Source organism: Lepidochelys kempii, chromosome 7, assembly GCF_965140285.1.
Source record: "Lepidochelys kempii isolate rLepKem1 chromosome 7, rLepKem1.hap1, whole genome shotgun sequence".
NCBI lineage: Eukaryota > Metazoa > Chordata > Testudines > Cheloniidae > Lepidochelys > Lepidochelys kempii.
In genome coordinates this window covers 54,093,892-54,120,402 of record NC_136386.1, presented here as the reverse complement: position 1 = coordinate 54,120,402, position 26,511 = coordinate 54,093,892, and the positions used below count along the sequence as shown (strand labels likewise).

Sequence of the window (26,511 nt, the reverse complement as noted above, 5' to 3'; positions counted from 1 at the left end):
GCGAAAAAAGCATTGAGTACATTAGCTTTTTTCACATCCTCTGTCACTAGGTTGCCTCCCCCATTCTGTAAGGGGCCCACACTTTCCCTGACTACCTTCTTGTTGTTAACATACCTGTAGAAACCCTTCTTGTTACTCTTAACATCCCTTGCTAGCTGCAACTTCAGCTGTGATTTGACCTTCCTGATTTCACTCCTGCATGCCTGAGCAATATTTTTAGATTCCTCCCTGGTCATTTGTCCAATCTTCCACTTCTTATAAGCTTTTTTTTGTGTTTAAGATCACCAAGGATTTCACGGTTAAGCCAAGCTGGTCGCCTGCCATATTTACTATTCTCAGTCCCAGCTGCGCTTGAGACGTAGGTAGATACCTACAAGCACATTTCTTGAGGCTTGTGCAAAAAGGGCTATGATCGGAACATGCTGCAGTGCAGAGCAAAGATAAAGGAGCTGAGGCAGGCGTACCATAAGGCGAGGCAGGCGAACCATCACTCTGGTGTTTCACCTAAGACCTGCCAGTTCTATAAGGAGCTAGACGCCATCCTTGGCGACCCCACCTCCTCCACCAAGAGCCCCGTGGATACTTCAGCAGGCCTGGAGGTGGTGGAAAGAGGACCTAACCCAGAGAATGAAAGAAAAGGAGGACTAGTGGCACCTTAGAGACGAACCAATTTATTTGAGCATAAGCTTTTGTGAGCTACAGCTCACTTCGTCTGATGCGTTCAGTGGAAAATACAGGGAGGAGATTTATATACACACAGAACATGAAAAAATGGGTGTTATCATACACACTGTAAGGAGAGTGATCACTTAAGATGAGCTATTACCAGCAGGAGAGCGGGGGGGGGAGACAACCTTTCGTAGTGATAATCAAGGTCGGCCATTTCTAGCAGTTAACAGGAACGTCTGAGGAGCAGTGGGGGGTGGGGGAAATAAACATGGGGAAATAGTTTTACTTTGTGTAATGACACATCCACTCCCAGGCTCTATTCAAGCCTAAATTAATTGTATCCAGTTTGCAAATTAATTCCAATTCAGCAGTCTCTCGTTGGAGTCTGTTTGTTTTTGAAGTCTTTTTGTCTAATATTGTGACCTTTAGGTCTGAAATCGAGTGACCAGAGAGATTGAAGTGTTCTCCGACTGGTTTATGAATGTTATAATTCTTATTCCTTCACTCTCCCACTTCCCTGGTCCTTCTCGCATGAACAGAGAGCAAGAATACCCGAAGTCCGAAGGTGCAAACAATTCGATGTTTATTGGGGTGAACTTCCAGCAAGCTTAAATACAAGTTCCTTTTTCCTTATTTTCGAATCCCAACTTACTTCCTGTTTGCCTCTAATTTATATAGTAATATTCTTAGCTATACCTTAACCAATCATTCTACTGAAATTTAACTAACCAATCCTAACATATTGTAACATGATTAGCTAACCAATTATATCCCACCACAATAATTAAGATTACACCCAGCAAAATTAATTATACAGCAGACAGAAACAATCACAGAACCAGACAGAGATTATACAGACAAACAATAGCAAAGTGGGAACTATAATGACAAAACAATACAGAAGTGAAGATTTCACATCCCAGCTATTGATAAGTGAGTTCTTGCCAGACAGGATGCTATCAAACTAAGTTTCCTTTTACATTTTCTAGGCACTTCCCTTTCTCTGGAGGTGATAGGAATACAATCCTGTCCTGATAGTGCCTGACAGCCCAACAGCACCTTATTTCAATGTGACTAGTTTGGAATGTGAGGATGTGACTGTTCGCTTCCTAGCTTATGGCTGCCTCTGCTGCTTAGCGAAAGGCATTAGCCTAAGAACAGGGCCTCAGACTGTCACAGTAAGATAAGGACCTTACACTGGCAGACAGTGATTTTGATTCTTTCTTTTATACCTCTAACTAGCCAAGTGATAAGAATACACGTAAATTCTTAAAGTACAGGCCTTTACAGACAGGCCTGAATATCTATATCCTAACAATCTGATTTGTGTCCATTTATTCTTTTGTGTAGAGACTGTCCAGTTTGACCAATGTACATGGCAGAGGGGCATTGCTGGCACATGATGGCATATATCACATTGGTAGATGTGCAGGTGAACAAGCCTCTGATAGTGTGGCTGATGTGATTATACAACCGCATTTGCTCTAACCCCTCAGACAGAGACAAACACTTACAAGATCTCTATCAAGCATTCTTATAACTACAATACCCACCTGCTGAAGTGAAGAAACAAATTGACAGAGCCAGAAGAGTACCCAGAAGTCACCTACTACAGGACAGGCCCAACAAAGATAATAACAGAATGCCACTAGGCATCACCTTCAGCCCCCAACTAAAACCTCTCCAACGCATCATCAAGGATCTACAACCTATCCTGAAGGACGACCCATCACCCTCACAGATCTTGGGAGACAGGCCAGTCCTTGCGACACAGGCCAGTCCTTGCCTACAGACAGCCCCCCAACCTGAAGCAAATACTCACCAGTAACCACACACCACACAACAGAACCACTAACCCAGGAACCTATCCTTGCAACAAAGCCCGTTGCCAACTGTGCCCACATATCTATTCAGGGGACACCATCACAGGGCCTAATCACATCAGCCGCACTGTCAGAGGCTCGTTCACTTGGAGGTACTCGGCAACCCTCTTCCGAAGGTTCCATAGCAGAGCTGCTTTGTTCCTTTCCCGTGCCATTCAGCCATCACTTGTGCAGGGACCAAAGCGACACACAGGCGAGCAGCACAGGGAACAGGGCAGAAGCCACAAGCATGGAGTAGATGTACCCTCGCTTCCCTGCTTACCCTCAGCAGTGAGATGTCTGCTAGAATGAATTCCGCATGTGGAAAAGTGTGGGAGAATTTTAAAATTTTTTTCCCTAGTCTGCTGCAGCACGACCCTTGCAGAGTGTGCACTCTTTTTCCCTGTGTGGAGCACCCCCCCTATGCCCACCAACACTCACCATGCTTTGGGTGTTTGCAGAGATGTGTGCTTGCCACGGGTCAGTGAGAAAGTGATTGTTATGTTGCAAAAGGTGTATTTTACTGAAATGTTTCAATGCTGTGTGTGAATTTAATAATCCAACTTCTGTGCATTGTCCCCTGTACTTTGGCAGATGTGTCCTCCAGGAACACCCCACACACCTTGGCTGAGCGTTTCTGCCAGGTAAGAAAGAGCCCAAGATGCAGCAAAGAAGACATCTTCTGGGAGGTACTGCACTGCTCCAGTGCAGAGAAAAGGGAACACAAGGAGTGCTGGGAAGCCAAACGGCAGAACGGAAAAAAGAATCACGCGTTTGTTAAGGACGCAATTAAGCAGATGATTAAAGTAATGGAGAAGCAAATGCAGATGCTGAAGTCCTTAATAATGCTACAGACAGAATTCATGCCCGCCCTCCCCTAAAGTACATTCAAAACTCTTTTCCATGCCCCCGCAAACTCTGCCTGCACAGTCCTTTCCACTTTCCAGGACTTCTCGGTTTCCCCTTCACTCTACCCCCTCGGACAACTTTCACAATGATAGCTGGACCTACACACAGCTGTGAAAGTCTGCCCTTCCCTGGTTCCTCCTTTCCCACCAAGCATCTTTGTGTGCACTGTTTCTTGCGCAATAAAAGCGAAGTTTTCAAATGGTAACTCGTCTTTATTTGTTTCCTACAAATTGAGATAGCAGGCACTACCAATACATGCACAGGCATTTTAATCATTTGCTTACTAGAATGTAAGGCCCCAAATGTCACCATTGCTTTCTAGGAAAACTCTGTGTAATGTAACATTGCAGCACCAATCAAAGAGATATACATGACTGGTTCTCATTTTCAAAGTGAAAAGGAGTACTTGTGGCACCTTAGAGACTAACCAATTTATTTGAGCATAAGCTTTCATGAGCTACAGCTCACTTCATCAGATGCATACTGTGGAAACTGCAGAAGACATTATATACACAGAGACCATGAAACAATACCTCCACCCACCCCACTCTCCTGCTGGTAATAGCTTATCTAAAGTGATCACTCTCTTTACAATGTGTATGATAATCAAGTTGGGCCATTTCCAGCACAAATCCCAGGTTTTCTCCCCCCCTCCCCCCCCAAAACACACACAAACTCACTCTCCTGCTGGTAATAGCTTATCCAAAGTGACCACGCTCACTTTCCCAGAAGTCACCTACTACAGGACAGGCCTAACAAAAAAAATAACAGAACGCCACTAGCCATCACCTTCAGCCCCCAACTAAAACCCCTCCAACGCGTTATTAAGGATCTGAAACCTATCCTGAAGGATGACCCAACACTCTCACAAATCTTGGGAGACAGGCCAGTCCTTGCCTACAGACAGCCTAGCCCCCCAACCTGAAGCAAATACTCACCAACAACCACACAATAGAACCACTAACCCAGGAACCTATCCTTGCAACAAAGCCTGTTGCCAATTGTGCCCACATATCTATTCAGGGGACACCATCACAGGGCCTAATAACATCAGCCACACTATCAGAGGCTCATTCACCTGCACATCCACCAATGTGATATATGCCATCATGTGCCAGGAATGCCCCTCTGCCATGTACATTGGTCAAACTGGACAGTCTCTACGAAAAAGAATAAATGGTCACAACTCAGATGTCAAGAATTATAACATTCATAAACCAGTCGGAGAACACTTCAATCTCTCTGGTCACGCAATTACAGACATGAAGGTCGCTATCTTACAACAAAAAAACTTCAAATCCAGACTCCAGCGAGAAACTGCTGAATTGGAATTAATTTGCAAATTGGATACTATTAATTTAGGCTTAAATAGAGACTGGGAGTGGCTAAGTCATTATGCAAGGTAGCCTATTTCCCCTTGTTTTTTCCTACCCCCCCCCCCCGCAGACGTTCTGGTTAAACTTGGATTTATGCTGGAAATGGCCCACCTTGATTATCATACACATTGTAAGGAGAGTGGTCAGTTTGGATGAGCTATTACCAGCAGGAGAGTGAGTTTGTGTGTGTGTGGGGGGGGGGGTTGGGTGATAAAACCTGGATTTGTGCTGGAAATGGCCCACCTTGATTATCATGCACATTGTAGGGAGAGTGGTCACTTTGGATGAGCTATTACCAGCAGGAGCGTGAGTTTGTGTGTGGGGGGGAGAGGGGATTTGGGTGAGAAAACCTGGATTTGTGCTGGAAATGGCCCACCTTGATTATCATGCACATTGTAGGGATAGTGGTCACTTTGGATAAGCTATTACCAGCAGGAGAGTGAGTTTGTGTGCGTGTGTTTGGTGGGGGGGGGAGGGAGTGAGAAAACCTGGATTTGTTCTGGAAATGGTCCACCTTGATTTTCATACACATTGTAAGGAGAGTGGTCACTTTGGATAAGCTATTACCAGCAGGAGAGTGAGTTTGTGTGTGTGGTTTTTGGAAAAAAAAAGGGGGGGGGTGAGAAAACCTTGATTTGTGCTGGAAATGGCCCAACTTGATTATCATACACATTGTAAAGAGGGTGGTCCCTTTGGATGGGCTATTACCAGCAGGAGAGTGAGTTTGTGGGGGGGGGGGGGGAGAGAAAACCTGGATTTGTTCTGGAAATGGCCCAACTTGATTATCATACACATTGTAAGGAGAGTGATCACTTTAGATAAGCTATTACCAGCAGGAGAGTGGGGTGGGAGGAGGTATTGTTTCATGGTCTCTGTGTATATAATGTCTTCTGCAGTTTCCACAGTATGCATCCGATGAAGTGAGCTGTAGCTCACGAAAGCTTATGCTCAAATAAATTGGTTAGTCTCTAAGGTGCCACAAGTACTCCTTTTCTTTTTGCGAATACAGACTAACACGGCTGTTACTCTGAAACCTGTCATTTTCAAACTGTTGCCTCAAATCCTCCCTCACTTGAGTTGGGCCCCTCTGGGCTCCCCCACTGTAATCTTCTGGTTTGGAAAGAAAGTCCCCACTTGTAACTTTCTATACAGGCCGGTGTACCTGAAGATGTGTGCGTCATGCACTTTCCTGGACCACACTGTGCTGATGTCAGTGAAACACCCACGGTGATCCACAAGTGCCTGCAACACCAGGGAGAAGTACCCCTTCCTGTTGATGTACTCCGTGGCAAGGTGGTCTAGTGCCAAAATGGGAATATGTGTGTGCCATCTATCGTCCCTCCACAGTTAGGGAATCCCATTTCTGCAAAGCCATCCACTATTTCATACACAATTCCAAGAGTCATGGTCCTTCATAGCCAAATGTGATTAATTGCCCTTAACACTTGCATTAACGCAGCCCCATTGGTCAACTTCCCCACTCCAAATTGCTGCCGACTGGTAGCAGTCTGGAGCCGCCAGCTTCCACACAGCAATTGCCACATGCTTCTCTATCGATAGGGCAGTTCTCATTCTGGGGTCTTTGTGCCGCACCTGGAGCACACTCTGCACACAGTTGCAGCAAGGTGGCTTTCCACATCCGAAAGTTCTGTAGCCACTGCTCATCATCCCACACCTGCATGTGGATATGATCCCACCATTCTGGGCTTGTTTTCTGAGCACAGAAGTGACCATCTACCCTTTGCAGCTGTTCTGTGAATGCCAAAAGCAATCTAAAGTTGCTCCTACCCAGATCACACAGAATGTCAGGCACCTGGGAGTCTTCTTCAGTCAGGAATTTCATGAATAACTGCACAGCCATCCGTGATGTCCTCATGAGAGATAACAGAGCACAGGAGAGCAGTGCAGGATCCATCCCTTCTCACAAAGATGCCAGAGTGCACAACAAACAAGGGCTGTTGCAAAAATGCCATGAAAGAAAGCCCATGGAATGCTGGGACAGAAAGCAATGCATCATGGGACCTTGAGCCTGGTCCCAAGATCAGCCACGATCCGCTTCGCCTTCCCACAACACCTAGCGACAGAAGGTGTTGAACTGGACTGTGGGATAGGTACTGTGACAGGGTTGGGCCAGATGGCTATAGGAGAGTAATAGAAGGCAGATATATTAGCCCCAGGCTAAGTAGGTCCCTTTTCCCTTGGTAAGTAACAGGGAAGGTTCCAGAGCAATCAGGAACCTTCTGGAGATAATTAAGACAGGCTGATTAGAACACCTGCAGCCAATCAAGAAGCTGCTAGAATCAATTAAGGCAGGCTAATCAGGGCACCTGGGTTTTAAAAAGGAGCTCACTTCAGTTTGTGGTATGCATGTGAGGAGCCATGGGGAAGTAGCCCAGAGAGTTGTAGCTGTCACACAGCTGTTCCAGGAGGCACTCTAGACAGCTGCATTCCACAGGGGCCTGGGCTGGAACCCAGAGTAGAGGGTGGGCCCAGGTTCCCCCCAAATGCTCCCAACTCCTGGTCAGACACAGGAGGAGTTGACCTGGACTGTGGGTTCACAAAAACGGCCAAGCTGAGGGCTGCTGTGAAGCTCTAAGGTGAGCAAATCCGCCAATAAGTGCAAGACCCACCAAGGTAGAGCAGGAACTTTGTCACAGTACCCACTGTGCATTACTCACACTGTCGATGATAGTGCCCCCACTGTGGGCATGCTCTGCCAACAAAGGGAGTGAGTGTGAACATGACATTCTGATTTTTATTATGTCGATTTGAGTGTCAACATTACTTTTGTTGACAAAACTTTGTTATGTAGTCAAGGCCTTAGCAATCGGAAAAGGATCTTCAGAGTTTAGAAAACTATTTGTGGTTTAACTGCTTGGGAAGCTAAAGGGACTCAGCTGACAGCTCACAGAAACTATTCAATAGCTGGCAGCACACAAGACCTTCCCTTGTCTGGCTGGAGGAAATGGGAAGCTCTCAGCTATTGAAAGCATTGAGTCTTTAATTAGTCTCCATATAGATGTTAAGGTCAGAAAGGACCATCGTGATAATCTAGTCTGACCACCTGCGCATTGCAGGCCACAGAACCTCACCCATCCACTCCTGTCATAGACCCCTAACCTCTGGCTGAGTTACTGAAGTCCTCAAACCATGATTTAAAGACTTTAAGTTATAGAGAATCCACTATTTACAGTAGATGAGTTAAAGTAAGTTTGAATACACCCTGAGATCCATTTTTAAAGTCTCTGTGTGGAAATTGTGGCTCCTTTAGAATGTTTGGTAGTGGACACAAAGTGCTTCAGGGATTTTCTGAAAGGCTTAGTTCTATCGAGGTAGAATGCTAGTGCAGGTCTAACATCCAGGATATGTAATACTGAGGTCTGTGTACTCTTGAGAACTTTGGGAAAGAATACAGGAAGGTGTTGTCTGGACTGGTGATCCGCTAGGTCACTCCTATCCTTGACTCTGGGAGTCAGTCTTACCCTGCTCTGCGAGCCCCCACTTCTGGGCTGTTCACACACAGCCTCTGGCATGTAAGCTGCTCCCAACTACTTGCAACTGAATGACACTAGCCAATATCTCCAGTCCCAGACACAACCCTAGGAACCTCTGTCTTGCAGTGTTCAGTTACGCCCACTGGATGTTGCAAACTTGTACAAGTTCATCAGTTTAACAAAGAAATTGATATGTACCAGGCTTGTTATCCCAAGGGGAGTCTGACACATTTTAAACCAAACACACGGCTTCAGGTAGAACAAACAAATTTATTAACTGTAAAGATAGATTTTAAGTGAGTAAAAGTCATAACATAACAAGTCAGATTTGGTCAAATAAAATAAAAGCAAAATGCATTCTAAGCTGATCTTAACACTTTCAATGCCCTTACAAATTTAGATGCTTCTCACCACAGGCTGGCTGGCAGCTCTTCAGCCGGGCTCTCCCCTTTGATCAGCGCTTCAGTCACTTGGTGTGTTGGGGTCTGTAGATGTAGGTAGAAGAGAGAGGAAGAGCATGGAAAACATCTCTTCCTTTTATCATCTCTGTAATGCTGCGAGACTCACCCCTGTGGCGCCTCCTGCTTGTCTCTCAGGGAATTAGCTCTTCTAGCCTCCAGAGCACCCTCTGCAGGCCAGTGTCTCGCTGCCGCTGGCCCTTGTGTTCCTCCTGGACCCTGGTGCCCCTTTCCCTGGGGTGCTGCCCCCTGGCAGTGCCCCCACAGATCTGGGTCTGCCCCTCCCAGGGGAACCCCCAACCCCCTATCCCCACCTTGCCTCAGGAGATGGCTACTGCCCAGTCACCATCTAGTCCTGGGTCACTGGGGCAGACTGCAGTATATAAGACACTTATCACAGGCAAGGGGGGTTTGGACCTGCTGCCTCTGTCTACTCGTGGGCTGCCCCCTGCAACTCCAGTACCCTTTTTGGCCTTACTCTAGGCCTGCAGTCTGTGGGAGTTTCCAGGCTAGACCTCCCCAGCTCTTCTGGCCTTCCCCCAGCCCTGCTTCATCTGAGGTACACTCCCCAGCAGCCAGACCCTGCTCCCTCTAAAGGCAGAGAGAGAGTCTGTCTGCTCCTGGCCCACTGCCCTCTTTAAGGGCCAGCTGAGCCCTGATTGGGGCGTGGCTACAGCTGAGCCTGCTTCCCTCAATCAGCCTGGGAACTGCTTGATCCCAGCCACAGCCCTCTCCCAGGGCTGATTTCAAGCCCTTCAGGACAGGAGAGGGTGACCATCCTGCTACAATGTCCTTTCCTCCCTCTTGGCTTTGCCCCCCCCTTCAGAGTCAGGTGGATCAAACTGTGAGTGTCTGTCCAACACTGATATGGCATCTCAACATGCCATCAGCGCTTAAAGCCTGATGAACCAGGCATAACTGAAAAGACACCAGTTCACTCCAAGGATGATCTTAGCTAGTCTCTGAAAAAGAAAAGGTGTTTTGTTTTTTTGTAACTAGGAAAGAAAATGGGGAAAAGGGTAAGTAATCGAACTGATAAGTTAAAACTATGCTAAGTCAACTATTTTAATGGTAAACGAGCTAACTTCATGACACTCCTGGGAGCTCCATCTCAGGCAGAGGATGGTTGAGAAGGAACTGAGGGGATCAAGTCACAGGCGTGCTAGATGAGGCACCAACGGCTCCGTGAGACAGGGACTGTACACGTGTGACCTGGATGGGCACTGGTTTGGAAATTCTCTGATCAAATGCACAGGGACGCACCAACCCCTGAAATGCAGCACCCACGGGGACATCACTAGAAGAAGAAATGTAGCTCTCTGCAGATGACTCCAGCAGGCCAATCCAGTCATCTAAAGATCCATATTGGTGGCTGTTTTTACCTTCTTGCCACCACCCTAATCAGGGCAAGCTGATATTGCAAATCTCTTTGCAGTGCTTGTTACCCTACCCAGCAAAGGGAGGAATGCCCAACATCCAGCATGATATCTGATGCACATAAATACAGAGGAGCTGCTGTATGACCTTTATACAGCAAAGCACTTGCCAGCTACCTGCTGGCTCCTGACCCCTCCTGGGCTTGCACGGGTTTGGAGTTCCAATGTGTTCAGTAGGGATCCTTGTTTTTAAAAAAACCCAAAATTCTCCAATAAAAAGACATAAAAATCCATGTTTTTCCATGATTAAAATGAAATGCTGAACTTTAGTTTCCCTAGCCACAATATATATAGGTATCAGTTGAATGCAATGTTTGATATATTTACAATTTTTAAGCAAGTTTGAAGACTGCCAGTGCTATCAATCATTATAATACAATTAATAGAACTGCATATGCCACATACTTCTGTGTCTGTCAGCCCCAGGTGGGAGCCCGGCTGCCCGGGACTGAGAGCCCGAGCTCTACTGCATGAGGCTTGGGCAGTCAGCCCTGGTTCGCTTAATATGGAGAGCTGGATAATGAAGGCTCAGATAAACTGGGTTCTACTCTGTATGTTTTTATTTTTTCACAAAATGTAAAAACTAAAGATTCTCTGTAAAAACACAAATTCTGTATTTTTCCACAGCAAACAGGTTTCTAGGATCCCTGGTGTTCAGCAAGGGCTTTGCAGCAGGCTTAATTTGTTGCAGTTTTAATTCTTGCCAGCTGGTTCCCCCGGCCTGCTCCTTAATCTGAGTGCAGGCCTGAGTGACACCTTCCTTCCAGCTCAGCTATTTGAGCCAAAGCCACCCTGATGCCTGTACCAGAGCACTGGCAGCTATGGACAGTAAAAGAAATAATCAGTCCTTACGCTTGGTTCACACTTTATGGTAATATAGCTTCCCTTTTGGTAAAGCTGGCAAACAGCAGCTGTTTGTTCTTCATGTCAGAAGACAGGCTACAGTCTTGCAAGGATAAAGAGGGGCCCCTTTCTCATGCTCCCTGCACACAACAGGTGGGTTTTCAAGAGGGGAGGGAGGCCAGGGAAAAGACTACACTTGTTTGGGTTTTGTCTCCCCACGCCCAGCAACTCTGAAGGCCACACACGTTTTACCAACTACTAGGATACTGAGAGGCACAACCCCATTGACCGGATGCTCTGACACCAGTATAAAGTTGCTTATACCAGTATGTCTTCTTTCTACACAGGAAGGAGAATAAGCTAGTCTGCTATGACACCTTTACCTCAGTATAACTGTGTCCATTATAGGGGTTGGGCTGGTATTTTCTAACGGGAATAGCTATACTGCTACAAAATCTGGAGAGTCAGTGCTCCTGTTCTGCTGACTCAGGATTTGGTTTCAACATCCACATTGAACATTCTACCAGCCATCTGCTTTGGCACTAAGCCCTGTCATAAATATAAAGGGAAGGGTAATCACCTTTCTGTATACAGTGCTATAAAATCCCTCCTGGCCAGAGGCAAAATCTTTTCACCTGTAAAGGGTTAAGAAGCTAAGGTAACCTTGCTGGCACCTGACCCAAAATGACCAATGAGGGAACAAGATACTTTCAAATCTGGAGGGGGGAGGGGGAAAGGCTTTTGTCTGTCTGTGTGATACCTTTGCCGGCAACAGATCAAGGATGCAAGCCCTCCAACTCCTGTAAAGTTAGTAAGTAATCTAGCTAGAAAATGCATAAGGTTTTCTTTGTTTTGGCTTGTAAATTCACTGTGCTGGAGGGAATGTGTATTCCTGTTTTTGTGTCTTTTTGTAATTTAAGGTTTTGCCTAGAAGGATTCTCTATGTTTTGAATCTGATTACCCTGTAAAGTATTTACCATCCTGATTTTACAGAGGTGATTCTTTTACCTTTTCTTTAAATAAAATTCTTCTTTTAAGAACTTGATTGATTTTTCATTTCATCCAACCAGTGGGAGCCACGATCGGCCGAACCTGCGGACGCGGCAGGTAAACAAATCGGTCCAGCCCGCCAGGGGTTTCCCTGAACAAGCGGTGGACTGGCTTTGAGAACCACTGGTATAGAGAAAACAAGCACTCCTATTTACACTAATAAGTAAGAACACAAGAACAGGAGCCATGCAATGAAACTGAAAGGTATACATTTTAAACCAATACAAGGAAATTACGTATTGTGTAGCATCAAAATTAATACGTGGAATGCATTGCCAGCAGAGGCCAAGAGCTTAGCTGAATTAAATAAAGTATTAGACATTTCTGTGGGAAGTGGGGAAAGTCACCTTAGCCAGGAGTCAAAAAAAAGTTATGACCCCTCAACCACCTTCAGGCATAAACTACCCACTAACTGGGTACAAGAATCAGTCACAAGCTTCCCTAAGGAGAGGTTATTCAACTAATTGCCCAGCACAGAGTTTCTTGCACCTTCCTCTGAAGCATCTGGTACTGGCCACTCCTGGACATAGGAGACTGGACTAGACCACGGGTCTGATTCAACCAGGCCATTCCATTACTCCCCTGTGACAAGGTACCTTAAGTCAAAGTGGAATTATAGGCCAAATTAACTAGCAAGAGAGCTGTTCTGAAACAGGCAAGTCAGGAGAATTAAGAACAGTATTTATAGACTTGACTTGTCTCTGGGTACTGGTAAGGAGCATGGAAAATGAATGAGATGATGTACAAGTGATACCCCCTCATTCATTCTGCTTTACGTAGCATACAGGGACTTATTGAAAGCTTCTCACAACTTCAATGGTGACTGTGAAGAACAGGAGAAAGACCAGTGTGAACATGGTAGGCTCAAAGAGGCGATGCCGGCCTGTGTCTGCTAAATGGTAACTTTTTACTTGGGTCCCCTGCATCAGCCCTGCCTTCTAGCTGGACAAGTCCATGGAGCTAAATACAGAGACTTTTGTTCCCTTCACAAGAAAAACTCTGCCTGGTGGGATTCTGGGCCTAGATGGTCAGCAAGGCTGCGAAGTAGAGGTGTCAGCAGCTGGAGAAGCAGAAACTCCACGTGAGCTGAGAACAGTGTCTTTCGTCAGCCCTAAGTAAAAGCCAAGCCAAAATGTGTGCCCCAGTCAGTTACTGTCACTGCTGCTGTGGAAATCAGTGGCAGAATTCACTCCACTGTAAACACCAGAATTCTAGGAAATATTCACCCCCCCATTCCCTAGGGCCTCCCCTCCCCCCAGCATGTCATTTAAATTGAGGGAGGAAGCAAGTGGATCTGTCTGATGGGGATTTTCTGCCAGCAGTTGCGGGACAGCAAACCCACAAGGAGCCACACACCCCGTTCTACACAGGTCAGGCCTGGTGGTGCAGGTCACATGGTTACAATACTGTAGATGCTCTTCATATATATGGCACTGCAGACACTCAGCCCTTAACAGGGGCACTGACAAATCAGATCTGACTCAAAGTCAAGTTCTGTACAAAGTCCCATCCCCCAACCAACAGACACAGTTTAACAATCCCAGCAGAAACTTGTTTGAAACATTCTGCTGCTACAGAGCAACAGCCGTGTTAGTCTGTATTCGCAAAAAGAAAAGGAGTACTTGTGGCACCTTAGAGACTAACCAATTTATTTGAGCATGAGCTTTCGTGAGCTACAGCTCACTTCATCGGATGCATACCGTGGAAACTGCAGAAGACATTATATACACACAGAGACCATGAAACAATACCTCCTTCCACCCCACTGTCCTGCTGGTAATAGCTTATCTAAAGTAATCATCAAGTTGGGCCATTTCCAACACAAATCCAGGTTTTCTCACCCTCCGTCCCCCCCACACACAAACTCACTCTCCTGCTGGTAATAGCCCATCCAAAGTGACAACTCTCTTCACAATGTGTATGATAATCGAGGTGGGCCATTTCCTGTACAAATCCAGGTTCTCTCACTCCCTCACCCCCCTCCAAAAACCACACACACAAACTCACTCTCCTGCTGCTACAGCATTCACAACCCAACCACCATGCAAACCCGGGAGAGAGTGAGAGAGAACTCACAGGTGGGGAAATCTGCTAGATTTTTAACCTGGTAGGTTCCCTTTACACTAAGGTCTCTCGGTGGAGCTAAGGCAAATGTGGTGTACGGTTGCTGCCTATCAAAGCTAAAACGTGTCTGGAACCCCACCACCATGTGCCTTGAGGGTTACTATTGTAACACAGCGTTCATGCACTGTGACACTAGCAACGTTTGTCTTGTTAATTCACCCACTAAGTGCATAACCCCTGTGTCAGTCACCTATTCTTGCACTGAGGTGTGAAAATATGGACACTGCTATTGTACAACTGATAGTATATTTACATGCAACCTGTGCAGACACCCTCCCAGGCATGATGGCAGCAGGTACGTGCATGTGACCCCCGTAAATGCATACCCTCCAATGTGACACTGAACCCAAAGCACGCGCAGCTGGTACAAGAACCACAGGTCCTATCCTCTAGCCTTATGCTGAAGGCATGGATATACGGCACCATCTTCAACTCCTTGGTCAGGTATTATTGCTTATCATCTGTGGCTCTAATTTGTTCTCTAGCGCCTGGCTCTGCTGTGTGCAGCCTCAACTACGGGTACACTGAGCCCTCCTGTCGGTCTTCATTTGCTTCCACCTACTCAAAAAGCGTAAGTTGACTCCAGTAAAGAAATGAAGTCCTAGGATTTTCTTACATTCGTCACCCGCCCCAGGGTGGGAGAAACAGAAAACAAGGAAGACTTTGGTGAGTATCACAACCCCTCTTGTCTCATAAGATCACATTAATTCTGTTCATAATGAGACCACAGGGCCAGATCCTTAGTGTGTAGCTACAGCAATACAGCTACATCAGTTTATACCAGTTTATACCAGCTGGACTTCTGATTCCTGAGGGGCATGAAAAGGGTCATGCTACAAAGGCAAGTAGAGCTGGTCCAGTGGGTAAGGTACTAGGTGGAGCTGCAGGAGACCTCAGTTCAAGGCCCTGGTCTGCTACAGATTTCCTGTCTCACTTCCCCCCCATAGGGATAACAGGCTTTCCCTACCTCTCAGGGGTAAATACACCAAAGGTATTGCCAAAACATGACCCAAACATTTGAGAGTGGCTTTAACAAAAGATAGGGTGGGAAGTTGTTTACCTTCTGGGTTTTCAGCCTTTGGTGGTCACATTTTCAAGTTTCTCTTTGCAACCATGATGGCTAGATACTTTGGGGTTTTTTTAAACGAGGAAGGATTCTCATGTGATCATCTGACTCCAAGAGCTGGAGCTTTAAGAAAAAACACTGAATATTGCCAGCTCTTACAATTTTATCACGAGTCTCACAACACTGAGAAAATTTGGAACATATGTGGTCAGGGGAGCACATGTGGAAGGCTTTGAGTTTCCTAGCAGGGATAGAAGTGTTCCCAGGGACAATATGGGAGTGGAGTTCATATTCAGAGAGAGCAAGTCCCTCATGGGGATATGGAAAGGGAGAAAAAAACCTCTTGGGGGTGGGAGAGGAGAGGAAAACATGTGCAGCCTCCTCGTCCTGCTCCTCCCAACCCAGTCCTGCTGCCCAAGAGGTAGGGTCTGGGAAGTGGCTACAAGCAATCCACTCCAAAGATCCCTGCAGCAAAGACTGGTGGCATTTCTCGTGGATCTCATCTTCTATTGCAGTGCCATCAAAGAACTGGTCTACACTAGAACATTAGATCGACCCAGCTACGTTGCTCAGGACTGTGAAAAATACACATCTGAGTGATGTAGTTAAGCCGACCTATGTTCCCATGTAGACAGCGCTATCGCCTCTCGAGGAGGTGGATTCCTATGGCAATGGGAGAACCCCTCCCGTCGGCGTATGTAGTGTCTACACAGAAGTGGTGCAACGGTGCCGCTATAGCATTCCAAGTGCAGACAAGCCCAAAGTGTGTGAGCATGCAAAAGTTGTAGGTGATATTGACAGAGCCATCCCCCCAATCCAGGAGCAGAGGGACAAGTATGATTTTTCTACAGGATTTTGATAGCTACAGGAGCAAAGCTATCTGTCTTGCCAGCTCATATCCACTTCCCTGCTTCAGAGATTAGGGCCAACGGTGAGAGGAAATACTTCCAAGAGACAGGCATAATTATTTTCCGCGGTGGTTAAGTCTCTTCTCAGTGTTCAAGGTCAAAACAAGTCTCTCTCAGGTACACACAGAAGCAGCAGCCCCCCGCGGAGGTAGAAGGAAGCTACATTTCCCAAGTGTGGGCCAAAGTTTTAATTCTGTAGGGGCAAGAGGGATTAAATGCTGAAGATCTCAATGCTCAGGGACTTGAATTATAGCTTGGTCACTTTCTTGATCCAGGGCACAAATTTGCTGACCTTAGTGTAAACTCCAGGGGAGTCCTTCCGGCCACACCCATAACCCCAGGAAATGATCCCCAGAATGACCCAGCGTCCAGTTGATCTCTGACACATGAGCGGCCCACCGCTGTCACCCTGGCAGCTGTCCACCCGCTTATCTTCAGAGAGGTTTCCAGCACAGATCATGCGGTTAGTAAACTTGCCCCTGTAACGAGCCTCACAATCTTCTCTTGGGAGAAGGGGCACTGCCCCCTGAAGCAATGTTCTTGAATAGGACTTCCCTGAAACAGAATAGAACAGCACAACTCACCACTTGGGCTATGTCTACACAACAGACCTTACAACAGCACAGCTGTACCGCTGCAGCTGCGCCACTGTAAGGTCTCCCATGTAGCCGCTCCATGCCAGCGGGAGAAAGCTCTCCTGCCGGCATAATTAAACCACCCCTAACGAGCAGCGGTAGCTCTCCCGCTGACGTAGTATCTCTTGCCGACAGTGCTGTCCTCACCAGTGCTTCTGTCAGTGAAACTTACGTTGGTCTCTGTGGCACACAGCTCCAAAGGAGGCATTCCAGCTGAGGCCCTGAGAGACCCCAGAAGAGGAGAATACAAAATGGCACTGGGCACAGAAAGAGAGTAAGAGAATCAGGGACACTGCCTTGAATTGCATCTAGAAATGAATTAGTAGCCAGACTACTGAGTACAGGTGTGCTGGGTGAGCATGCTGCCTCCATCTCAGCGCATCCATTCTGTTCGGGTTCTTATACCACACCATGGTATCCGCCCATCCCTTCAACTGCAGTATTGTCTGGGCTCCTCCCTCACAAGTCCTTTCACCTGGGAATATCCCAACATTTGAGCCCCCACTCCCTTGAGGCTGCTCCCATGAGCATCATCTACCTCTGACTCACCTGTGTCTCCCCAGCCGGAGATAATGCAGGCCTGACTGTTAATGGCAGCCTTCTCCTTCCTGTCAGGGAGGCAGATGGGCAGGACATGGTGATTGAAGGAGAGGCAGTGGCTACCCCTGCCCCGCATCCTGACCAGGGCAATATCATTGTCATTGCTGCTGGACCGGTAGTTCCTGTGAAGGACGATCCTCTCGATGGGCATCTCCCTCTCAAACGCCTCCCTCACGCCTGTGTGGTAATCGCCTACCCGCAGCCGGTAGCGGCGCACATCAGTGCCAAACCTGGCCAGGCAACAAAGAGCCACCTGAGTGCTCATGTGGTGACCGCCTGGGGCGTGAGCACTGCGCTGCTGGATCCAGGGCCATGCCACCGGCAGAAAGGTCTCAGTACCACTACAATGCCCACAAGCACACCAGGTGAGAGCATTGCTGTCTGGCCACTTCACAAGCTGCCTCAGAGCCAGCTCTTCCCAGTCCCCAGCAAGTCAGTGCTAAGCAGGGGACTGGTGGTTCCCATTAGCAGGGAAGGGAACATCTGCTCATGCCGCCACCAAGCACCCCAACTCTCTGACATAAACCAGGCTATGAATGGTCTTCCGGACCCTCTAGATCAGCAGTCCCCAAACTTTTGAGGGTCGTGACCCCCCTTACCCCTGTACATGCCCTTCCGCCCCCCCTGCCCCCTTCACACCAAGCCAGGGCCGAGAGTGGGGCTGTGGCTCTGGGGGTGGGGTGCAGGCAGTGGCCAGGGGGCCAAGGTTGGGGCCACATCTAGGGGTGGGTCTGGGTCTAGGAGCAGGGCCGTGGCTTGGGGCAGAGGCTGATGGTGGGAACAGAGACGCAGCTGGGCTGCAGTGGGGGCCGGCAGCCAGGCCCATGGCTAGGTGCAGCTCTGCTCCCGGCCTTGACCCCAGCCTTGGCTCTGAGCCGGGAACAGAGCAGTGGCCAGGAGCCAAGGCTGGGGGCTTGCATGGGGCCGGGAGCAGAGCTGTGCCGAGGCTGGGGCTGGGGTCAGGCGTGGGGCTGGGGGATGTGGCTGGGGGCGGGACCGGAGTAGAGCTGTGGGTGGGGAGGGGCTGGGTGGTGCTCCCTCCCTGCCCCTGTGGGGGCTATCCCGGACCTGCTGCAGCCCCCTGAATGTTCCTCCACACCCCCCTAGGGGTGCACACCCCACACTTTGGGGACCTTTGCTCTAGACTGAGGCAGCAGGAACATGTGACTGGACCAGAGCCACTCCAGGCTCCTGACCACCCCAGTTTACTGTTCCTCAAACTATAGGCAGGGTGCTAAAGAGCTGGTTTATTCCACATTATAGCACTTGGAAGTTACAGGCTGAGCACGAATGAACGCCAAGGGATAATGCAAAGCTGTCCTGGGGCTATCCCCTCACGTGCCCCATACAAATAGCCCAGTAACCCCTGGGTCATGGCTTTGCTCTCAGCTGGCCTCTCTAGCAGCAGCAGTGCTGGGAGCGCACAGAGCTCATGGCTCCTGCAGCTGTTTCCAGGAACCCCGCTCCTCAGAGATCTCATCCTCTTTGGATGGAACTGCTGCTATAGGTGGGGGCAGGGCAGTGATAAGCACGGGATTATCTTCCCTGTCCCTTGCTCATGCCTCCCTCAACCAAAACTCCCCCCCCCCATTACCTTTTGAAGCAGTGCGCTGCAGTCAGGACCCAGCAGCTGTGGATCAGTGTGGCTCCACACAGCAGACGAGTGTCTCTGTGAAACCCCTGTAGCCGCAGTGAGGCCTGCCATGGCCAACCACCTCTGAAAGAGAAACAGAGGAATGATGGGCAGCACGTACACAACGGCATGCTGCTGTCCTCTCTTGCCCCACCCACACTGCCCCATCTCTCCTCAGCCACTTCTCATCTTCCCTTAGTGCAGCTCTTCAGTCAAGGTAACGTCAGGAATCACCACTGGAGGGAGGTAGTTAGTGAAGCTGTACTCACCACTGGGAGCACAATGAAAATCAAGGAGCAATTCCAGCAGTATCGCCTCCAGCTTCCGCAGCATTGACAGCCACTGCTTTGGGGCAGACAGGAAACAGGCCTAGGATCCCTGTCCTCAGCTTTGAAAGCAGAAACCAGCATTCCAAGTGACTTGGTGGGGACAGGTAACGAGGACTGGAGTCCGTGATGGACTGTCCCACAGGCACTTTGGAATACACACAAGTTGCAAAATGCAGAAAATAGAAACCAGTATTGCAATGCCTTTCAGCTCGCAGCTAGAGTCTGGGCATCACTGTTGCTTTAACACACATAATGTGGTGGTGGGACTGAGCATGAAGAATCTTGGACTTCAGAGAAAGTCTCCAGGAGCCCTTAGGGAAAGGGGTAATAGAACAATTGCAGCCCAAAGCTGGCAAGGAAGGACAATTGCTAGTATTTTCCAGGTTGCTTGTAGATGGAACAAAAGAACTGCCATACCAGATCTGACTAATGGTTCAACTAGTCTGGTATCCTGACTCCAAGAGAGGCAGGCACCTGATTTGTCTGAGAAAGGTGTAAGATTCCAACCATGAACAATAGGCAATTATATATCCATGGCTGGATGTGGGCTTAAGTGTGGTTGCTGGAAAGAAGCAAGTCTAGGTACTACTCAGTTCAACAGTTTATGTAGAGTTAAAGATCAGTGGGCGTATTCTTATATACAGATAGTTTATCTCTGTTCCCCACATATGAAGGTGTATCCCTTGGTAACAGCATTCCTGCTGATTTGTAGCAATTATTCCTTAATTCAACTGAACATTAGAATACAGTAATATATTATTATTGCCCCTGTCCTTGTGACAGATGGCGCTTAGGCTAACTTCTTATATAATCCCACATAACTAACAATGATCCATTCTTGACAACTGTGATGCATGGCCAGAAAGGGTTAAACATCCTGCAAAATAAATAACCCTCAAAAAACCTGTGGAGGGATAATGTTTGTGTATTTACATATGTATGAGTAGGGTCAATGATATAATCAACAGTCCCTGTCTATGCTGTATTCTGATAATTCAGAGATCAAAAGAACATTCTAGCATTTAAATGAATTGTAAACATGGGATATCTCTGTATTCATCTCTCTTTGAGATGTATAGCAACTAACCTCTGAATGGTGGAGGAACAAGCAACTTGCCTTATGTTAATTCTATAGCTAAGTACCGGTGATGGACCTCCTTCAAAGTCATACTCATTACCTTTTGAACTCCAACTTGTCAAAAAGGACATGAAATTTGATAAAAGATCCTCGGGTTCTGATTCTGTCATCTCAGATCTGCTTAGGCTTCATCACGGGAAGTTTGAGTTGCAAGACTGAGTTCCCAGTTATGCTGGTACACCCTGAATATGATATTTGGACATAGGACTATAACCTATGAACTATTTCTGAAAGAACTCTTTTTGCAACTACAAAGCTATAGTATGAATCTGAATCGCAATGAATTGAGATACCGGGAGGAAGCACAGGCAGGAATGTCTGTGAGGGGAGGGCTCCTGCCTCATACTGAGAATGAGGGGCGATCAGCAGGTTATCTCAAGTGCTTATACACAAATGCACAAAGCCTTGGAAACAAGCAGGGAGAACTGGAGGCCCTGGTGATGTCAAGGAATTATGACGTGATTGGAATAACAGAGACTTGGTGGGATAACTCACATGACTGGAGTACTGTCATGGATGGTTATAAACTGTTCAGGAAGGACAGGCAGGGCAGAAATGACTGGAAAAAGGCTAATGTAGTGCCAATCTTTAAAAAAGGGAAGAAGGAGGATCCTGGGAACTACAGGCCAGTCAGCCTCACCTCAGTCCCCGGAAAAATCATGGAGCAGGTCCTCAAAGAATCAATCCTGAAGCACTTACATGAGAGGAAAGTGATCACGAACAGTCAGCATGGATTCACCAAGGGAAGATCATGCCTGACTAATCTAATCGCCTTCTATGATGAGATTACTGGTTCTGTGGATGAAGGGAAAGAAGTGGATGTATTGTTTCTTGACTTTAGCAAAGCTTTTGACACTGTCTCCCACAGTATTCTTGTCAGCAAGTTAAAGAAGTACGGGCTGGATGAATGCACTATAAGGTGGGTAGAAAGTTGGCTAGATTGTCGGGCTCAACGGGTAGTGATCAATGGCTCCATGTCTAGTTGGCAGCCGGTGTGAAGTGGAGTGCCCCAGGGGTCGGTCCTGGGGCCGGTTTTGTTCAATATCTTCATAAATGATCTGGAGGATGGTGTGAATTGCACTCTCAGCAAATTTGCGGATGATACTAAACTGGGAGGAGTGGTAGATACGCTGGAGGGCAGGGATAGGATACAGAGGGACCTAGACAAATTGGAGGATTGGGCCAAAAGAAATCTGATGAGGTTCAAGAAGGATAAGTGCAGGGTCCTGCACTTAGGACGGAAGAACGCAATGCACAGCTACAGACTAGGGACCGAATGGCTAGGCAGCAGTTCTGCGGAAAAGGACCTAGGGGTGACAGTGGACGAGAAGCTGGATATGAGTCAGCAGTGTGCCCTTGTTGCCAAGAAGGCCAATGGCATTTTGGGATGTATAAGTAGGGGCATAACAAGCAGATCGAGGGACGTGATCGTCCCCCTCTATTCGACATTGGTGAGGCCTCATCTGGAGTACTGTGTCCAGTTTTGGGGCCCACACTACAAGAAGGATGTGGAGAAATTGGAAAGAGTCCAGAGAAGGGCAACAAAAATGATTAGGGGTCTGGAACACATGAGTTATGAGGAGAGGCTGTGGGAACTGGGATTGTTTAGTCTGCGGAAGAGAAGAATGAGGGGGGATTTGATAGCTGCTTTCAACTACCTGAGAGGTGGTTCCAGAGAGGATGGTTCTAGACTATTCTCAGTGGTGGAAGAGGACAGGACAAGGAGTAATGGTCTCAAGTTGCAGTGGGGGAGGTTTAGGTTGGATATTAGGAAAAACTTTTTCACTAGGAGGGTGGTGAAACACTGGAATGCGTTACCTAGGGAGGTGGTGGAATCTCCTTCCTTAGAAGTTTTTAAGGTCAGGCTTGACAAAGCCCTGGCTGGGATGATTTAATTGGGGATGGGTCCTGCTTTTGAGCAGGGGGTTGGACTAGATAACCTCCTGAGGTCCCTTCCAACCCTGATATTCTATGATTCTATGAACTCATGTCTGTATGTATATTGATCTTTTAACCATACTCTCTCTCTGTTGTTTTTTAATACATTTTCGTTTAATTATTAATGGCTGTAGCATGTATTTGGGTAAGATCTGAAACATTCATTAACCTGGGAGATAATGTGTCCCATCCTTTGGGATTGGTGGAACATTTTCTGTATATGATGAAATAAAATTTACAGAAATTTTCATCATATTTGACATGGGTACTGGATAGAAGCCTGAGGTAGGATCACTTTAAGGGAACTGTGTTGTTTAGACTTCTGAGTAATCAATAAGGTAATAAAGAAGCTGTTTTAGGCTGGCTTGGTAAATCTAAGTATTGGACTATCCACCAGCTTTATGGGGATTGTCTGCCTCATTCTTTGAGGTTCACCCTAATTGAGTGACCAGAGCTAGCCCCCACTGGGACCCTGGGCACAACAACATCCCCTTACTTTTACAGCTAGATACTGCATTGCGGGATAAGGGAGATTATTCGCCTGGTAATTTGTACCAACTAATTGGGCGCTGATGGCAGCTTAAACATATATCAATAACATATATCAACATCAAAACATATATCAACACCTTGCTCCAAGCTGCTTTCTGTTAGAAGTTGGCTGTGAGAGGCATCAGTTAAAATCTGGGCCAGATCATCAGAGACCCAGAGTCATCCTAGGTGTTTCTGGGTGGTCTGTGTATAATGAGTTAGCCCAGTGGCTCTGTTCCCAGGCAGAAAGCATCCCCGTCACTGAGAGCATTATCACAACTGGCATTAATTGCCCCCCATGATAGCCTCAGCAGAGGGGCCTCAGACTGAATTGGCCATGGAGACTGAACCACTCGTACCCAGGTAGCAGGGGGAAAGCTTGCACGGCTGCAGCCCCTATCCTGTGGGTACACAGAGTTCAGTCTCCAGGGCTGTTGGGCCAGCAGCACAGAACAGAAAATAGCAGCTTCCCCATTCTGGCCCCCTATGGTATGTGGCTGTCCTAGGGAAACCTGCATTCTGTGGGAAGAAAATAGGGTTCTCCAAAGCACCATTGCCTCTGGCATGGCCTGACACATCCCTGCCTCCTTGCAGGCAAGTTGGTGCCAGCTCGGTTCTCCCCAGCCATCAGAGGACAGTACCTGAGGGACTTGTCTCCACCAATTATCCTTTTCTTGCGACGGTAAAGCAAGCGCCTCCCACACGTGCCAGATGCTGAACCTGCATAGCAAAACCAGAGCGGTTAGGCAGCCCCCCCTTTGCTTAACTGACAAACATCAAGCCACCCCCTGCCCCTTCTCCCTGGGATCCCTCATCCTCCAGGAAGTGGACTGGTCTGATTAAGAACTTTGCTGTGAAAGCCATATGTGCAGCACGCTTGTTTCTGTGGGGATGGTGAGAATGGTATTTGACCAGTTTACCAAGTTTACAGTGGTGCCAGGCCCATGCTCAGAAGGGGCCCCAGCCCACTCCGCTTGTGCTGCACTCTGGCTCTGCTGTCCCTCCTTGGGGGGGAAGCGGAATAAGCCTCCACCTGCCCGCTGGCTCCCCTCCCCGCTGCCGGCCCGCCACGGCCCGCCGGCTGCAGTCTTCTCTTCACCCCTTGGGAGACCAACAAAGTAGGAGCCGGCGTGGGGCAGCGGATGCCAGAACCTGTGCACACTGGAGAGCAGCATCTCCTCCCAGAGCTGGGTGTGCAGGGGGCCCCTGGCCAGAGCTTCCATCCCCCAGTAAGGCCGGACGCTGAGCCCTGCTTACCCCAGCACCACTCGGGCTGGGGATGGGAGTTGGACTGTGAAAGGGCTTTTGGAATGCGAGCTGCTCTGGGTCCGCTAGCCCTGGGAGGAGACCAGGGGTGCAGGGCACGGGGGATTGGGTCTGTAGCGGGGTGCTGGGCTCTGTGATGGGGTGGAAGGTGCTGGGCAGTGGGGGAGATTTGTGTGTTTTGGGGTACTGGGTGGGTCTGTTGGGGGTGCTGGGTGATGGGGGAGGGTTGTGTGTTTTGGGGTTCTGGGCAGTGGGGGGGTCTGTGTAGAGTGCTGTGTAGTTGTGGTGGTGGGTCTGTGAGGAAGAACAGTGGGGGGTGGGGGAGATCTGTGAGTGTGTTGGGGCACTAGGCAGGGGGCGTTCTGTGTGGGATGCTTGGCAATTGTGATGGGGTTGTGTGGGGGTGCTGGGCAGTTGTGGGGCTGTGGGCAGGTGGGGGCGCTGCGCAGGGATGATGGTGTGCAAGGCACTGCATTTGTGGTAGGGAGTCTCTGGGGGGGGGTCTCTGGGCGGGGGGCACTGGGCATAGCAGATTGGGGGCACTGGACATAGTGATCTGGGGGGGTCTCTGGATGGGGGGCGCTGGGCATAGGGAGTTGGGGGCTGTTGGGCAGGTGGTGGGCTACGTGGCATGGCATGAGCCCGCCCCCGAGGGGAAAGGGCACACTGGCAGCACAGCGCTGGGTGGGGCAGTGTGCATCTGGCGGCTGCCGGTTTGTAAAGAGTGCCCACACATTGGCCTGAGCAGAGCGGGGCCACCCCCGCCATGCCCCATTGCCCCTGGCAGGCCCATAGCTCCAGGGACCTGACCTCTCCACACCATGCTCCATTGCCCCCATGGGGACCCACAAATATGTTTGGCGCCAGGCCCACAAAAGGTTAATCCGGCCCTGCAATTGACTGGAGGTGGTTACTCGCTGTGATTCTAGCTCCAGGCCTGGGGCAGGAGCCATTCAGCCCTTGCTGCAGAATCCACTTCCTCAGCCTGCTAGAGACCAAAGGGAGAGCACAGTTACTGCCACTCTGCATAGGAGGGCGCACTGCAAAATGGGGCAGAAACACTGGCTGCCTGGAGTTCCTGCAGGCTCAGAGGCACTATAAGGGGTGGAGCAGCAGTGCTGGCTGTGGGCAGCGCACAGTGACTTCAGGCCACATTTCTAACAGAAGACACTGAGACAAGGAGAATAGCTGCACTAGCTGCTGGGAAGCTCACATCTGCTCAGTCCCAGCTTCTCCCAACAGGAGACACTTCAGGGCAAGGGGCAGGAGCACCTGCGTGTCTGGTGTCTTGGGCCTTCTCTTCCATATAGTCGCAGATCACACCAGCATCTTCACTGTGCCAGCAGTTGTGAATCCCACTATGGGGTGTGGCGCATTCCCCCAGTGTGCGCTCTGTGCCACTGCACTCCACGTTGTCTAGATGGATCGGGCCATGCCCCTCCCCAAAATATGCCATCGTCCTGGCTTTTGCTGCGCCGCTGCAATGAGACAAGGGATGACCCATCTTCACAGAGGGTACATCTACGCTGCAGCAGGGAGGCGTGGTTCCTGCTCGGGTAGACAGACTCACGCTAAAAATAGCTGTGTAGCTGGGGTAGCAGGAGCAGTGGCTCAGGCTAGAGGCTCAAGTATGGACCCAAAGGGTCCAGGCAACTCTGTACCCAGGTGACTAGCCCAAGCTGCTGCCCGTGCAAACCCTGGCTATGCGGTTATTTTTCACACACTAGCTTGAGCGGAGCTAGCCTGTGTCTGTCTAGTCAGGCTGGGAAGACCGGTCCCAGCTGCACTGTAGACATACCCTGAGTATGAAGCAAAAGACTCTTGTGGCAATAATATCGGTTTCTCTGCATAGTCGTACACTATTCCAATCCTACAGCCTGCCCAGCACCCCACAGCTGCAGGGTGTGTGTGAGAGTACAGTTCTCCTGTACACACAGCAATGCTCAAACATACAAAACAGCCCAAATCTCCATCCTGGTGAAATGACCCCTGCTTACAAGTTACACCTACTGATCCTCTTACCTGTAACCCAGCTGCCTGCAAACCACAGCTGCATCCCTGTCTGTCCAGCCATCGTCACAGACACTGCCCCACTGCCCATTCAGGAACACCTCTACCCGCCCCTCCTTGGTGCTCTCTCCATCCGCCAGCCGCACAGGGGGCCCTGCACGAGAATAAGCCCAGTGATCATAACAAAGGGAAACGCATCGAGTGAGACTTGGGACCTGGACAGAAAGCTGAGATCC

At 48.7% G+C, this 26,511-nt stretch overlaps 1 protein-coding gene across 3 annotated transcripts in view; it reads right to left on the bottom strand.

Moving 5' to 3' along the window:
• Positions 1 to 8,650: 8,650 nt before the first annotated feature.
• LOC140914606 (neurotrypsin) overlaps positions 8,651 to 26,511 on the bottom strand; it is a 37,782-nt gene continuing 19,921 nt past the window's right edge. For 2 of the 3 annotated variants that reach the window (XM_073352866.2, XM_078853772.1), the window contains exons 11-16: positions 26,288 to 26,429; positions 25,538 to 25,743; positions 23,641 to 23,719; positions 19,025 to 19,147; positions 17,380 to 17,660; positions 13,763 to 16,750 (exon numbers count right to left, since the gene is read on the bottom strand). In XM_073352866.2, coding sequence (XP_073208967.1) covers positions 16,443 to 16,750; positions 17,380 to 17,660; positions 19,025 to 19,147; positions 23,641 to 23,719; positions 25,538 to 25,743; positions 26,288 to 26,429 — 1,139 coding nt within the window. In that variant the 3' untranslated portion in view covers positions 13,763 to 16,442. Of the gene's footprint in view, positions 8,796 to 13,762; positions 16,751 to 17,379; positions 17,661 to 19,024; positions 19,148 to 23,640; positions 23,720 to 25,537; positions 25,744 to 26,287; positions 26,430 to 26,511 lie in introns of those variants that run through there. The other variant, XM_078853773.1, reaches the window with a different exon arrangement.